Consider the following 17,872-nt stretch of genomic DNA (forward strand, 5'->3'; position numbering starts at 1 on the left):
CAGTGCTACGCACAGATTCGCACGAGCCATCCTGTTTGAATTTCGTGGAGGTTTCTACGAGATAAAGTCTTCAAAAACGATCAACACATCGCAAATTCGACAGGATGATAAGTTGTTGTAAGATGATAGGTTGTAATGTTGTTAAAAAACTCTCTTTGGATTACAAAAGTTGCACGAATTTACCACACTGGTGTCATTGTAACGGTAAGTTATACAACTGCTGTTATCGCAACAAGTATTGGTTTAACACAAAAGTTCAAGCCGTTGGTATCGCCCTTTCGCCCCCTTCCCCTCAAAGTTTGACAACTTTTGATAACAATAACAGCCGTGTGGTAATATTCACCATGCATGCATGTATTTTATTCTCAATGCCATCTTTAGTCCGCAATCGTTAATATGGTATCAATTCAAGCTGGCTAAAGGCCAATTTTGTAAAAAAAACATATTATTTATTCATTACCATTTTACAAAATTTAATTCCACCAAAAAGTTAGAAGTTAACTTTTTCTCCAACTGTTTTATAAAACAAACCGCTAAAAGTGAATGAACAGCTTGACTGTCGAATTACTTCATTTGAAATGTGATGTTTTGGGGATCGGGCAGACTTAAAACTAAGAACAAGAAGATCTCCCGAGAGGGTTGCTATAGTTTTTCTGACCTTATCTCAACACTTGAACTCTTTGTTGAATACTCGGATATAGCAAACTACCGTGTTGATTCAGTTTTTTATTGCGAATACCGTTGTAAAACAATCCGATAAAAATAAATTTTATTTTAATTACTAGCAAAAGCAAATCAAATATTGTCCACTGCACCTTCATTAAAGTCAATATAACTGTTTTTTGAGGACGAACCGAATTGGAAAACCAGTAATAAAACATTCGCAATGCATTGCAGCTAAGCACAGGTTTTTCTGAAATCTGTTTTCTGGTAAATTGAGATTTGATGATACCGTGATATTAAGTCAAGCTCAGTCTCCTAAGATAAGCTCCCTGTGGTTAGCGCATAACAACATTTTATGCAGTGAAGATGGTTTCTGTTATTGGGAAGGTTTCAGTCTAATAACTGCTCATATATTTAGTCACTCAGTGCAACTTTTTATGAAGGGACGTGAATTTAGGTTACCATATAGGAATTGACTAAAAAACAACAATTATCGACGCGCTTATTTCCCGGGTCGAGGTGTCACCGCGATTCAACGCAAAATTATGTAAGATAAGAGGTGAATGTGGATAATTTCGTAAGATAAGCGTTGAATGAGGTGAAATTACATAAATCAGGCGCTGAATGCAGTGAAAAAAGCTTTATCGCTCGGTAGCGGCGAAATTAAAAAATTTCACTGCTGAATTTTGCGGTTAAATTACATAAATTCACCGCTTTGAAAAAAGTGTACAAATTATGTGAGATAAGCGGTGAGCGCAATTAAATAACAAAAATTCACCGCTGAAGTTAGTTGTGAATTTACCCAAAATCACCGCATAGAAAAGAAGTGTTAAAAATTTGTAAGATTAGCAGTGAAAGCAGGAAAATTCCATAAACTCACCGCTTAACTTTTTGGTGAAATTAATTAAATTCACCACTTAGAAAACGCTCCGAATTGTTTTTTTTCCGCCGAATTTAAGATGCATTTATTGAAAGATGCTCGAAAAATTTACCTTAATAATCATACATCTTTTGAAACTTTTTTGAAGCGGTGAATTTATGTAATTTCACCACTAGAATGAGCGGTGAACTTACGAAAAATCACTACATTTTACCGCTAAAATTTGTAATTTCACCACTAATCTTAAAAAAATTCTACGCGCATGTTTTACAGAAAGTAGACCGAAATTGATTTAAATTCAAAACAAATTGGATTGCATTTTGTTAGAGGTGGAGCAATTGAAGCATAAGTGGCGGACGTTCAAGAGGTGAGAGGATCGAACCTATGTAAGGACGGTAATCTGTAGCAAGCGGTGGATTGTGGTGAATTTTTGTAAGTTCACCGTTTACTCCAGCATTTCACCGCAAAATTATGTACAAAATTTGCGGTGAGGAAAAAAACTTTTCACGGCTGATCTTACATATTTTCCCTGTTTTTCCTCGAGCCGTGTTAATACACAAATAATGTGGTAGATTGAAACCACAAAATCAGAGTTCTTTTATCAGTCGAAATGCATCTGGAGGGACTTAAAACATTTTTTACTGCAACATAAAAATTATTCTCTTAAAAGAATGATAAACGTAACTAAAACAGCACCAAGGGTAACATATACTCCAGACCATGACAGATATATTCCCCACTCATAACTTCCATCCTGATTTTTTACTTTAGAATGAAGGGCAGACGTCAGAAGGGCACATGCGGCTAGCTGCATAAGAGCTAAAATAGTCAGTTTTGTAATTTTGATAAGAAACCACTTCATTCTGTAGCATTGTTCATTTGATGGTTTGTGTTTACAGGCCGCAAGGTGACATTGTTGATAACATGATTGAGTGTTGAATTTTCACATCAATAAATTAATTCAGAAAGTAGTATTTAGCTATTAACGAGAGCTGTCAGTCATATACCAAATTTGAAAACGATCAATTTTATAAGCGGAGTCTGCAAAAATGAAAAATCATCAAAGAATCATCAAGATTCGCATGACGTGGACCGACTTTAAAGTAATTCTTATGAGTTACAGCTCCTAGTGGGATTTAGCAAAATAGTTTCAACTAATGAGTTTATTTTTCTGTGGAAAACTAAAATACAAACACTCGCGCACAAACTCCAAGCTTTCCCTTGTGAAAGGTGTGCTCGACAGTCGTAAAGGACAAGAAACTAAGAAAAATTGAGACTATCACTGAAGATCAAATCTATTTGACAGACCAGACAGTACAAAATTGTGCTTAAGATTTCACAAAGCACAATGAGAAAATGTCCGACTATGATCAGACAAAACAATTTTGCTACACTGGAAACATTGCTTCTTATTTTTCTATTCAGGTTACTTCTTCTCACTGGTCCGCAAAAGCTAATAACTAATCATTTGTTTTTTTTTCGTTTTCAGATATATGATTGTAATATTATAAGAGGGCAGAAATTGATCTTTTGATGTAACTGGAGTCAGAACAAGACTCTCGTTAGTGTGTGTTTGCACTTGATGTTCCGACCCGAGCTCATGAACATTTTTGACTCAATTGTCAACCAAATAATTATAAATGATTATCAAAAAAAGATGTTTGACTTTAAAAGATTGTTCCACAAACTGACTACTAATTGAATTACAAAATGCCATGCCTCATTACAGTGCTCATATGATCTGCCATTAAAAAGACTAAACGAAAAAAATAACAAAATAAGCAAAAACAAACCAGAATTTCACAGTACAAAATCAATATCAAAATTTAAAAGCACCTAGTAACAATGTCAAAATGCAATCGGTTGAAATCATAACTACACAAACTTACTTTTTCCTAATTAAACAGCAGATTGGAGTCTTCCTTAATGAGACAGGATAACAAGTCGACGAAAAAAACGAAACAATGAGGCGAAATTCAAAAATCATTAAATCAATCAATGTTTTTCAAACTAAAGAATTTAAAAAGTCTTAAAAACCCTAAGCTTTTAACAAAATATCGAACAATTCGCTATAATGTAATAACGAAAGCAATAGGACCTATCTTCATTAACACTAAGTCATAGAAACCGACTAAAGATGCAGGAAAACTAAAAACATTACCTACAATTTGCGAAATCACAAATTATTGAAGCCCTTATTATCATTAGATATTATCTGAAAATTGTGTATTTTTTAATCTCAATTTTACTATATATATATATATATATATATATATATATATATATATATATATAAATATTTTATATTATACTATATCAACTAAAATTATACTATAAATTGAACAAGTTGACTGGGGCTGTATGAAAATCATTGTGATCTTTTATTACGCAAATGTACTAAAAGAAGAGAAAAAGAATGACAAATATTGACCACTCACAAAACTTTTATGAAAATGAATATTGTCCAACAAACAAAAACTCAATTACAGCTGTACATACGTTCGTTTTGAATTACAAGGAAATGGATGGGACCCTTCAATGACCAGAATAAGTGTTAAGTTGACAAAAAAAAAACAAAAACTGAAAAGTTTACAAAATCTTTGAAAAAGATTTTCATAAAATTTGAGACTATTCTCTATAAACTGACTGCATTGAGTAACATCATTCATTCAGTCCCCAATTGAAAACCTACAATACCAGTCAGCTTTTTAGGGCTTCATAAAGGATTAAAAAAGCAAAAAACAGCGAAATCAAAAGATATGTTCGAGAAAAGTTTTGGAGCCATTAAAAAAAGAACTTTTCAGTTAAAATTTTTTATATTTTCAATTGAAGTTTTAACAGCAACAAGATGTTTCTTTTCTTTGCAATTTGATTTCACAATAACAACAAATATGATCAAATTTCCAAAAACCACGAAATTTTTTTAGAAAACCTCTAGTATCAACGCCATAAATTCAAAAGCTTTCAACGGAGGTCAATCAATATGCTACGAAAACAACAAAAAATACAGGCATAAAACAAAACTTCAGTAAATTAGAGCTAGAAGAACGTGTCAAGAGCGTGAGAAGTAAGAAGAGAAGTAAGAAGAACTGAAACGCGAGAGTGAGAAGAACTGAAATTTTCATCTATGATCCCTTAAAAGCTTTCTCTGAGCCAATGGGAACTATCAATATTAGGATAATGTGATAGGATTTCAAAAGAATCAAAATTGCGCAAAACAGCCCAAACAAGTTTTAAAAAATTAAGAAAACTCGTGCCATCGAAGTAAAAAAACCGATAATTGGACGATAAAACCTTCAAACCGCTAACCAGGTTAGGTTTGGTTGGAGTAGAAAGGAAGAGCATCCTGTCATATCCTGTACCAATACTGACAAGCAATTCAAGAAAATATTTTTCAGATCAATTAATATTGATTTTTTTGAAACAAAACAGACATTAAATTCGGCAGCTTTCAATGGAAGTCAATAACTAAGCTAAGTTGTAACTCAAATAGAAGAAAAAGTTAATTGTTTTTCATAGTTCAACAACAACATGAAAGCAAAAAGAGGGGACAAAACAAAAAAAATAGCAGAAAAGTGCTTGAAGAGAGTTTGCTAGGAGGCAATTAAACAATAAACTTTTCTCTGTAATCTTTATCAATGATCCCTTGAACGTCAACTCTCAGCGAATGGGAACTATCAATTTAATGATAAAGTAATAAAACACAAAAGAACCCAAGATGCCAAAAAAATCCAAAAGCTGAGACTGACTTTTAGTTCACGAATGTAAATTTAAGACTGGTTAATGTTCTAAAAATTTCGAAAAACTAGTTTTCAGGTCTTAAAAGAAATTAAATTGAATAGCTTTCAATCGAAACCAATAGATACGCTAGTTCATGCCACGAGGAGAAAAAAGATGTTCATCATTCATAGGCTATAAATAAGACATCACAAAACGTCTTACAAGTCTGAAAAACGCAAATACAGGCCAAAACTAAAATTTAGTCGAAAAGTGCGAGAGGAAAAAGTTGAAGCCATTTAAATCATAAGTTTTCCCCTAAATACTGTATCTATGATACGTTGTACGTCTAGTCTAAACCAATAGGAACTATCAATATTAGGACAACAAGATAAGATTTCAAGGAGAACCAATAATACGAAAAAAAATATCCAAAAATTTAAAAACCACAAGAAAACTCGGGGCTTCGAAGTCATAAAACCAATACTTGGATGATAAAACCGGTAACAACATTAATTTGGTTTCAATAGAATGTAAGGGGATCCTGTGATAACTGAGACCAACTTAAAGTTCTCGAAAATAAGTTTAAGAATGATTAATGTTAAAAAATTGAAAATCTGTGTTCAAAATTTAAAGCCATTAAATTCAATACCTTTCAACGGAAACCAAAAATTACGCTAAGTTATGCCAAAAACTTAAAGTCGGTTAATTTTATTGTTCAAAAAAATTATTTCTAAGTATTTCTAAGTACTTTATAGCCTTAAGAACCATTAGTTGTCCACTCTAAGCACTAGATATGTTCATTACTGTAATTTTGAAGCCTATCGCGTGTTAGTCTACGAGTCTATTCCACCGGACTCTAAAAAACTGGTAAAAGCTCAAAAAGAAAATCAGAATTTCATTGAAAGTTACGAAAACTCAAGAATCAAAGAGAAAAATGAGCGAATCTTTGGAAACGAGTTTTTTGTTCAATGGGAATCATTTGACTGTAAATGAGGTTGATCATTAATGGATTCTAAATATGAAAAGTGACTAGTTTTCTCTGAGTAACTAAAAAACAAAAAAATAAAATTTTTTCTAAAGAAAACAGCACTCAATTGAATACATTTTATTTGTAATTTTCTCTATGAGACCAGAACTAGACTTTATATTGCTTTTTATCTATTGGCATCACAAAAATTTTTCACTTTGTAGCGTGAATTTCAGTTTCGAATCAATATTTTTATTGGAAAAAATCCTAATATGAACAAAAATTGCTCTAATAGTGAACAAAGGCATGCCAAATATCCCGGGTTCACGCAAAATTTAATCCTCAAAAACTCCTCGAAAATGAAAAAAGTTAAAAAAAATCTTTTTAATTTCGAATTATACGCTGGACGAGCTTCTTAGTGAAACAGCTCACATTTCTCTGCAATGAATGTTTTGATCGGCCAAAATAGACTGATCATAAAAAACCCACTTGAGTATATAGTTCCGCCCAACAAAAAAGCCATAAAAATTTCAAAAAAAACTCTACGAAATTACAAACATTAGAGTCAAATATTCGGCCTTGTCCGATATAGTTACAATTATCTTTAGTTTAGTTTTGGAAGTAAATATCTAGACAAAAAAGGATATATTCAAAAAAGATAGCACAGGATAAAATTTACCAGGATCTGATTTCGAAATTTGCTGCTTTGTGATTAGAAAAAATGTGTTTGTGATTGTAACTAACAGTTTAATTATTCCGAATACGGGCTTAATGAATCTTAGTACCCTGTATATAACTACCCAGAACGCTGAAGTTTTGGAAATTCCTAATTCCCAACATCATCTTGCGTGTTCGAGTAGATTGTCAATTTTTCTTTCAGAGCAGCAGTCTTGTATTGTAGTTTTGTTCCACTAGAGAAAACGAACAATTATAAATACTCCAAGTTCTTTCAGTTGAATTGTTAAGAAAATTTTGAACACCTTATACTAAATAAAAGATACTAACATTGAATTAAATAAAAAAGTGAGAACCCTGTAATTGATCATAAACGGGCGCTTGAGATATAATTCATTTTTCCATATCTCACGAGTTATCTGCTGTTTATGCCAAGCATTTTTTTATCATTTTTTCTTTTTATTACAGTATTGTTCCTTAATGCTTCATTTTTTGACACATTAGCAATCAGGCATGGCGCTGGCGACCAAAATATACTAGATATAGACGCCCAATTTGATTTGAAAAAAAAACGAACAGAGACAACTTGTCCTCCATTTCCAGAAGACAAATGACTTTGACATTTCTTGGGTTGAGCAGAGTTAAGAAACCCTAAAGAAATCGATTTCAATGCTCTTTAAACAAGAAGAATTTACAGATTTTTTCAAAATCTGATAAGAGTTTCTCAATCTTTGTTAGAAGCTAAAATTTCTACTTTTGTTTTGCAAATTTATGTATAAACTAATCACGAAGACAAAACTTAGTTTGCAATACTCTCACTTTTGAAATCAAAAAATGGATTCCCCGGAAGCAATTTTTGAGTTTGTCATGCGAATTCGTGTGCCAATCTGGCGTAACGTAAAATTTAGTGCGAATTTGGTCATGCAGTTTCCAAAATAAGATTTTTTGGAACACTGACAAACATTAGCATTGCCCATTTATTAGGGAAACCACAAGACTGCTTCATATGGCTTCCCTAAAAACAACATAAAACAGCCTCTAGCAGGGCTTGCGATGGTTAGATTTCTGCCTTTTAGGAAACTCCATGACGTTGCAGGTATCGGTGTTTTTGCATATTTTAAGATTGTCATAGGAAACCACTTACACCGAGGTCAGTTTTGCCCTCATTCGAGTTTAGCCCTACTTTTGCTTAGTAATATTCCAAAATCAATACAGCTACAACTTTCTATTTTTCATGATTTCAGCGCCAATTGAGTCTATCAGTCTAAATTTTTCCTTAGAAACTATATGCGCTGAAACTTGGTCTCAAAAAACTAGTGTCATTTTTGTGGTAGTTAATATATTTTTTTAACTAATAAAATTGTATAAATTATCTTTATTCTTAAAAAATATAGGTAATCACCACAAAGCCGAATTAGCTCAGTGGTTACGACGCTACACTATTTAAATATTTAAAACTTGTATGTACTATGCTGAACGAATGGTTTTTCTTGCAGTAGTTTTTTACTAAAAATTAAGAATAGTCAGTGCAAATTGGGAAACGAGCAGAGTACCGCCGTCCAGTAAAAAGTAGTACATCTTGAGACTGATTCAAAGCTGATTTTGTCTGCGATCAACCTTAGGGATATTTAACTGAAAAATTTTCAATCATTAAAGCAGGCGGCTACCAGTTTGTGCTGCTTAACGCGAGTATGATAACTCTAAAACCCAAAGTAAAAAAAAGTGCTAAAAACAAGTATTTTCGGCAAAAACCAGAAATATTTAAGAAAAACCCTAAATCAGTTTTAATTTAAAATGCTATGAAAATATTAACAATAGAATGACGCCAAATCGCTCATTGGTTTTCTAGGAAGAGCTAACGCAAATAGAATTTTCTACGAACTGTAGTCATTAAGTGATTGATATAAAATTGACTGTCATGAATACCGATGAGGCGGTTCAGCCATTTGCTGTCTTTTCAGATCGTTGAAATATTTTCAACCTAAGATTTTTTCTTTTCCTCTGTTGTCTCTGGAACTTTCAGAAATCTCTGACACTGTCGTGGCCAAATATCCGAAACCCAATCTCCTCTTAATGAATGCTTCTCGAAAAGAACGGGCTCGACATTGATATAGCCAATAAACGAAAAGCAGAAAACAACTCATTCAGCCCAAATACTTTAGAGAGAACAGAAAACGGGTTTTACCGACCTGTTCTGGATTGCATGTCTGTTATCACAATCGATACAATGCATGTAGAAAAAAGATATTGTTAATTCCTCTATACACATAACAATAAAAAGCAAAAGTATATATCATTAAGTAAAATTAAAAAAAACATTAAATTAACTTTTATAAACGTTCAGTACTGGACCATACATTATGGTAAAACATGCTTAAAATTTTTACCAAAGTTTTTATGTACAGCATGAATATCTACAACTTAAAGATTAAAACGATATCGATTGCTTTCAATGATATTTTGTATATCAATTATTTTTAGGGCCTTCAAAAATTCTTTCCAAAAATGTTCCTTCAATTCCTTTTTCAAGTAAAATCTCATTTGCGATATTGCACAGCGCATTTCGTATCTTACGTTGTGTGATTTTTACATGTCGTGAAGTGCCTCATCCCCCCACAATCACTCCGGGCTCAACGGCAAGTCAACATAAGTACTGGGCACGTCAAATTGCAAGTCTTTTAACAGAACTGATTCAGAGCTATGATAATGTCACTTTTTACACTTGTAAGAATAAATGCAAGTCTTAGTCTAGACGGGCAAGTATAGATTCAATTCATGACCAAGACGTTCACGCCTAAAAGCAATCAGACCAATAGGAACCAGACCTGGCTCATTAGAACTTCCTTGGAATAAGCATTACAACCATATATATGACTCTTTATTTTGATCAGTGGTTCGCGAAAGACCAGCCTGCGAGCATATGACAAGTTGACACCAGTCGATTCATGTCAGCTCGTTCGTAAATTTTTTCGTGAAATAAGTACGCAACTAATTGAGACCTATCATTTTATTTAGCCCACATAAAGAGCTCACTCATATCAAAATTTGTGCCCAAAACATTCACTCAACAAAAAGTTATTAACGAACGAGCACTGGGCATGAGCCAATTTTTGGGGTACAGAGTCTGAAATCTTGAATAATTAGTAATGTACTGAGCCGATCAGACCAAAACTTAGCTCATTAGAGTTGCGGGGAAATAAGCTTTCAAGCTATATATATATATATATATATATATATATATATATATATATATATATATATATATGACATCCTTTTTAATAACTTTTCGAAGAAATAAAGGGCAATGAGCACTGCTCCCCGGGCATTCTGGTTATCTGGTTATACTGGTTATAACTGGTTATTCTGATCATTCTGGTTTTAATCATTTATAACTAATACATTGGAACATTGGAACCAACTGATGACAGTACTGGCTCTCGGGCTTAAGTAAATGAAGGTATCGCCATCTTAAAACTGGAAGAATTTTGATTTGACCCATCTTCTGCCTGATTTGAGCCGTTTTGTGCCAAAATGGGGTCACTTGCGGCTTGATGTGTGATAACTGGGCCTCGGGCCAGCAAGTGGACCGTAACTGCATTGATTCTCTTCACAATCTGCCCTCGGATAGGATTGTTTGACATGATAGGAATGGTCATCAAATCTGAAAAATCAAGAATTGTCGATTTTCGTCTAAAATTCGGCTCGAAATGGTTGAAAAATGGCTGAAAACGGCCCAGAAACAGCAGAAAACGGCCCCATATGGTTTCTGGTCGCCCTATGTCACCTTTCCGGGTCGCCTTTTGCTATCAGCTGGTATCAGTTGTCAGGCGCCGCGAGAAAGTGCATATGAGAAAAATTGTGGCATGTTGCGAAAATTTTTGGAAATCGAAATTTTCGCACGAAATTTTTTGAAAAGTTGGTTTTGACTCGGGAATCGACTTGCAAGTGTAATCCAAGTATTGGCAACGACTTGTCAGACTTGGAAACTTCTTTTTAGACGTGCGCAGTACTGATAAATGCTTGTAGACTTGCAATTTGACGTGCCCAAAACTGATCTCGACTTGCAGTTCAGTCCGGGACCCAACTAGACTTACCACTGATAATAGAGGATGAAACAGATCCAATTTGTAGCACTTTTCTGTCTATTAGAATGTCACAACAAACACAAGCAATCAAGAATGCGCTCATGGCCCAGCTAGCTAGGAAGAAGACCCGGGCTGACTTCATTTTTTGCTCGAATCCCTCATCAATCCCATAAACTGCCAACATTGATGACAGTTATATCATACTAAGTCTTCATAGACACGGGTTGAGATTTTCAGCCTTTTGCACCGTCAAAATAAGGGATAAGGGCGGAAACAGAATTTCTACCGTTCAATACGTTTCAATATTACAATTTGCTAGGTTAAATTCACTCGAGTTTTCACTCTTAATAGCGACCATGTGTTAAGATTAGGGTTTTATGATGGTGCGAACACCTGTAGCAGTAAAAGATTTTAGCTCAAATTTGCTTCAAAGTTTGAAATATCCGTTACCATTATCCACGATGTCGCAGTTTTTGAGCTAACGTTGACAAAAGTGACAAGACATTGTCACTCTTGTCCAGAACAATTGTGACTCTTGTCGGTCATTACTATAGTCCACGGTTACCAATCGGAATAGTTAGCAGCAAGTCAATTAGACAAAATGAATGGAAACCGAATTTGTGATTAAATATATACAGAGATGTCGCTGGCAATATTAGTGGTAGAATGTGAAGACAATTAGCAGGTTTGCCCATATCAAGGCTCACAAGAAAAAAGCTCGCGTTCTGTCAACGGTTAACGAAACGCTTTTCACCAGGAATAACATTATAACGTCTATGAAAATTAGTTACATCGTCACTGTTGTCCACAAAAGGCTAAAGGAGCCCTGAAATTAGCCTTCTGATTAAAATGGGGGATCAAAGTGGACAAAAATTTCCACGGTCTTAATTTTGGGACAAATGTGGATGCATTTTTCCGTTCCGATTAAAATTGGGGATAGGAGTGATACATTTTCCACCAATTAAAATTTAGTGGAGAACAGACACAATTTTCTACCGTTAAGATCGTGGACAAGGTTGAAGGCAATGCTCTTCCATCTATAATTTGGGATAAGAGTGGAAGCGTACACGCATTACCAATTCCGCTCAATTTCACCCTTATTCCATTTTTTTCAGATTTTTATTTTATATATTAACCCGAGAAAATAAAATTCGCATTTTTAAATTTATTTTCTGTTCATTTCCTAATTACTTGCACCTTACTGCAACTCGTAAATTGATCATGGAAAAATTGGAACCCAAAGTTTAATTCCAATTTTTTTTAATAAATCATTTAGTGAATTTCCTCTTAGGTATTGCTTTCTTGAAATTAAAAAGCAAAAGATTCCTTTCGCAGCAAAAGATTCCGATTGGAGGTCTTATTTTAGGAAAATGTTTGATTTGACCTGCCCAGGTTGAGGTCCCAAACGGGAAGTCGGTATGTCCAGACCGTCCCAGACGGAAAGTGCCTATGTCCAGACTTTCGTGCGTTCATGATCAGACTTTCGTCGTGCGTTCATCTGGGTCTGGAATATATCGACTTTCCCTCTGGGACCTCAACCTGGGTACTCAAAGAGCGATCGTTTAACCATAATAAACAAACCTTGTTTTCTCAGCGAACTTCAGTTGTATCAGTAGATTGTGACTTACAAATTAGAACTTGGAAAGAAAAATCTGCATTGTTTTGCAAAGCTATATTTGGTAACTTTGAGTCATTTTGGATAAGTAGTGTCCACATATGAGACCGTGGCTTCATTGTAAGCAACTATATGCCTTCAAGGAGCCGCGATGAAGCTTCATTTAGTTTACAGTGGTCACATCCATTGCTACAGTTGAATACTAAGACTCACCAACATACCGACTTTGACCTCATCGAGACTTAATGAACCTTGGCGGTAACTTCAAAAAGTCCAAAGAAGTGGAACTTAGATTCAATTCTACTATTGACTTAGAAGTAGAAGTAAGATGTATCAGAACGATTTGGACTTTTGTGACGTTGGCGGAAACATTACTGACATAGAATTCCATACTTGATCTTAATAGCACAAGGGATAACACACCATAAAAATAGCACTCTCTGTACACGTCTGTAGAAAGTAAAAACTATTAAGACACCAAGGTTTGCTAGAAAAACAACTATCTCGACTTTTGGAATTAACATTCAGGTTGGCGACCGCAATCCTGCTGTCAAGAACAGAAAATATCGAGCCATCAAAAGAAAATTTTCGACCCACTTTCCTCAAGCCAACAGAATAAGTTACCTTATATGATTAAAAACCCGCGCCGCACTGGAAACGAATCCATGGCCATTTTCTTCATAAAAATATATTTGTTTTTTTTTCTGCTTTTTTTACGTTGCTATCTTTTTTTTCAAAAAAAGGTACTCACGCATTGCAACGTTTAAGTCGCGCCTGTCCAGGTTTCACATTACATTCTTTTCGTTTTCTAAACGACATACCACCAAAATTCATTTCGTTCAAATAAACGACATCTAAGGCGCACTATAGTCCTTAATCAATAAATGCAGGGTGTAGATAAATAGCGACACAGTGAGATACAGCATGCGGAGAAATGAATCAAAATACTCCAAGGCGGTTTAACTCTGAAGGCGGTTTGTGAAGATCTCTTTGCAAGACTTAAAACGTTGCAACTCCGGATAAACTGTACTATGCGTTCATTTTTTTTACCATTGAAATCTCAATATCTACAACATCAGGTTGTAGACATCAAAAATTGCGGTTTATTGAAAAAAATTCTTTAAATGATTGGCAGCAAAAAATATTGGAGCACTTCAGCATCATTGATTAGTGGCAGCGTTTGATTTCAATAGTCATACCAAAACACACGCCATACTTTCGGGTGAAAAGGCTCGCCGAAAAACGCTAATAACAGATTACAACGCGCGGCTCGTAATAATGATCGTACTTATCCGGTGGTAAAAAAAATCCGTCAGGAAAAACTTTTAGGTGGAGGATAAGTTGGATTCATTGGAGTCCTTTGGGATGGCTCTCAGTAGATTGAAGGGAATTGGTGCAACTTCTCCATTTGATTGGATTCAAGCTTAACGAATTTTTAAGCAAAATACAAAATCTGACTAGGGAATTTTTTGGGTCAGCTCAATCTGGCAAAACGAATGTAATCACTTTGCATACTATTTTGTTCAAATGTTATCACAAAAATGACAATTCAGTTAAGATTGGGGTGATTTCCAGTACGGCCAATAAGTCTTTAACACAACGCTTGGTACTGACCATAGTCTCTAAGGAACTTTGATACCAATGGCGCCATTTACCATCGGTGCTAAAATACTAGTAAGGTCACCTGCGTGTCTAGAAGGTGTCAATGGAACGACGAATTAGCAAAACACACATTTGAAAGGGTTGTCGAGTGAAGTGTGTAACTACACAAGCCTGTCAATTTCACTGAATCGATGAGCTAATTTTCGGGAACAATTGAACAACTCAAACCATAATATCTGGCGATAGTTAGCAAGAATGTTTCAGTGCTGTTGCGTTTTCCACCCTCGAGTTACAACTTATGTTGTGTGCCAGAAGGAGCTTGTATTCTACCTGGGTAAAAATCGCTTATCGCATATGAGGCTAATGACAGTTCCTAATCTGGAACTTCAAGCTTCTCTACCGGCCGCTCAATTGAAATTAAATTTTTTTGGAGCTTCTACACCGAATATCAATAGGTTTTTCTAGTGGACTGAAGGCACTAATATTTTGCAGTTGCCCAACTCTTTGCGCAACCAATTAATTTTTATTACAAACCTTGCTTTAGTCATCTTAGAACACCATATCGACCACCAATGGAGCCACGTTGCCTTCAGCAATATTCCGGCGGATGTCGGTACTTGTTGTGTGTCTGCTGAGGTTTTGTATTACATATAGTTGGTTGATGGAGCCACAATTCCGAAGAACTTTTCAATTCCCGTTCCAATGAGGCACTGAAGTAGTTAGTAACATCATACTTGGTTTAGTAACTAAAGAAACCGACAAAACCAATACATCATTGGCTGCATCCGTAAATCTGTCAAATAGGGAACCACCTCAGCAACTGATCCTTTTTGATAAGTTCAGCTCTCATCAAACATTGTTAGACATTACAGCGTACGCCTTCCGTTTGCTACCCTACCAAGAACGTTACCGTAATGCCAAGTGTATTATCGTCGAAGACTCCACTGAGACTGACAAAGCGTATGTCTCCAAAATGTTGTACAAGGAGAGTTCATTAATGCAGAAAAAGCAATCTCCGCGAGAATAGGTCGGATAAACAGAGTAGCCTTATTGCTACTTTCTCTTTTTTTTGTAGGACCAAATGGTCTTATCCCATCAGCTGGTCGCATCAAAGATTTATCGATAACAATTGCTCCATCGGCAGACCAACGTTAAAAAAAATCATCCGGATATCGAATATCTCTGTTCATTTATATAAGAACGCTACGCCAATCTTAAACTGCGATACCTAATTCGCTGCAATAAATTGAACTGTGGTTTGCGCAGAAGGTTCCGCGCGGCAAACTATTCAATTTACCAAGGTTCAGCTCCCTGAAAAGAGATATGCATACCAATCTTCTCCCTTTACCAGCACCCAGTTAGTATATGTGTCTTTTTCACGCCCCTGCTCGTGGAAATATCGAGAGGACGCGTGGATTCTTCTTCACTTGTTTGTCTGTTTGCGCTGTCCACGTGAAACTTATCCCGTTCATTGGCAGTAGTTTTTACGTAATTGGAGTCGGGTGGTTAATCTCATGTCGAGGAATAACTAGCATAAATTAGTGTGACAATGGTAAAAAAAAGTTCATTGAAGTGGAGAAACAGCTTCGTGAGTGTATTGTAAAATGGAATACAATCAACACATGCACACAAAGACAAACAATGGCTTAAGTGGAAACTCAGTCCTCCCAGTGCGCCTCTAGACGATGCTACCTGGAATAGGCTTGTTCGGAGTTTCAAACTCGCATTCTCGTGTCGACTCACAGACGAAGTCTCAGAGACTAATTTTTGTCTGTTCGAGCACGCACTTAACTCACGTCTGTCACCAGCCCGTCCTTGTTGCGAAGCAAATAATGTTTCCTAATTGGTAACCATGGAGCAGAAATCTTGTCAATCGTTGGCGTTTCGGATTGTCAAGCAACATCTAATGGCGGTGATCTGGTGTTGCTAGTTCAAGAGACCAACTCTAGGACTTTCCAACCAACTGGGCAAATCACCGAACTCCACTACAGCCCAAAAAAGTCCCGAGCTCCACTCCATTGCCCACATCAACCGCGTCACTCGTTCGCCCGATTGAAAAATTAACATCCATTCTCCGAACTTGTTTTTCTGTGCCGAAGGATGCTACTAAAAAAATAAGCTTTCGCCAATGCCGAAATAATTGTAGCCGGTAAAATAATAGCCAATCAGATTTGAGAATTCGGTTGAAGCTTAGAACATCCGGGAAAGATAATCCCAATAAAGCGCCAAAACCAGCAACTATTACCGGTTGAACAATTTTAATTCAATTTTTTTTATATCAAAGACGTTATATTATTGAAATTTTTCTATCTTTCTGATTGAGCATCTTGTTAACAACAATATTATAGAATTGAAATTTATATCTCATTTTTGTCTTATTAAAGAACCGTTTTGTACGCTTTAATTTGAAAAAAATACCTTCAGGATGTTTTTTCAGCAGTTTTGGTTTTGTCTTAAGTTGTTGCAAAAGCTAAAGCTGACGAGAAATTTTTTTGGCAGCGGTCTTTGCGAACTAATACGTTACAAAACCCAACAATCCACCAGCCATTCTCTCGTCTCCAACAAACTATTTTACCTGGAAACATCGACGCACATCATTCATGCTTTTCAGAAAACTGGTAGATGGAGATTCTGTTTTTTAAGTTCTGCAACAAACAAAAAAATCTTTTTGTTTATTCGCTCCTGTTTTTTTTCTGGTTCATTTTGATCGTTTTAAAATTTTTTGGTTTATTTGGTTAATCAAATTTAAAAAATCATTTTTGGGTCAAAGTAAAACTTTGTCGCTGCGGTTATTATCTTAAATTGTTTTCTAACCTCGATAATATTAAAAGAAAACGGACTCTCTTGTGTTTTCACTGACGATGAGCAAAAATGATAAGTGAGCAAACCAAATAAATTTTCCCCCTCAAAGCTCCATCAAATTTCAAGAAGGCCTGAATATGCATTGTTTGTTTTTACTGACCTCGTTTGCAGTTTTCATATCAATAGATAGAGTCGGACAGCTGTTGTTACTGGAAAAACCTGAAATATCTGTCATGGTACAGATGCTTTCGGTTTTGTGTTTGTTTGCTATGAACAACCTGAGGTTGTTTTTGTTTTTCCTTTTATACTCGATTACACAAGAATTATAAGATGATGAATTTCACAAACTGAATCTATTGCAAAAAAAACATAGTTGGTACTATGGAGACCCTAATCTAGACCTCGACCTATGAAAAGACCAAGCTCGATAAATATTTGGTATGGTGAGACATTTCAGAACCCATAAGAGCTCCGAAAAGATTTGGCTAGCCTTATTAATCACCTGGACTTTTGTGCGCGACTTAAATTTGTTGTCACTCTGGACATTTTCTCCTCGACCCATTAATTTATACTGGAATTTTGATTGACCGAACTTTGGTTCTGTAGTCTTCCTCGACCAAATCTTTTGAGGAGAAAAAATTGTGTCGAGCATAATTCAAATTACAAGTCAAGAAAAAATCTTTTCATAGCTTTTTGGTCTAGGTAAAATCTATCGTCAAATGATGATTCGAGCAAAAATTTTAATGAGAGTGCAAATTTGCCACCAAAATATTAGGTGCATTTTAATTGCTCACTCTTGCTGATAATGTACGTCCTTCAATCTTTTCCGTTCTGAGGAACATCAATCTGTCCGAAAGATGAAT

The 17,872-nt window shown here is 35.3% G+C and overlaps 1 protein-coding gene across 4 annotated transcripts in view; it reads right to left on the reverse strand.

Moving 5' to 3' along the window:
• Positions 1-1,924: 1,924 nt before the first annotated feature.
• Positions 1,925-17,872, reverse strand: part of LOC142342212 (uncharacterized) — a 30,535-nt gene continuing 14,587 nt past the window's right edge. Inside the window, exons 3-5 of one of the 4 annotated variants that reach the window (XM_075393464.1) lie at positions 17,170-17,228; positions 11,000-11,164; positions 1,927-2,362 (exon numbers count right to left, since the gene is read on the reverse strand). In XM_075393464.1, coding sequence (XP_075249579.1) covers positions 11,129-11,164; positions 17,170-17,228 — 95 coding nt within the window. In that variant the 3' untranslated portion in view covers positions 1,927-2,362; positions 11,000-11,128. Of the gene's footprint in view, positions 2,363-10,999; positions 11,165-17,169; positions 17,229-17,872 lie in introns of all 4 variants that reach the window. The other 3 variants (XM_075393462.1, XM_075393461.1, XM_075393463.1) reach the window with 3 other exon arrangements.

This window comes from Convolutriloba macropyga, chromosome 7 (genome assembly GCF_964194025.1).
Source record: "Convolutriloba macropyga chromosome 7, txConMacr16.3, whole genome shotgun sequence".
Classification (NCBI taxonomy): domain Eukaryota; kingdom Metazoa; phylum Xenacoelomorpha; order Acoela; family Convolutidae; genus Convolutriloba; species Convolutriloba macropyga.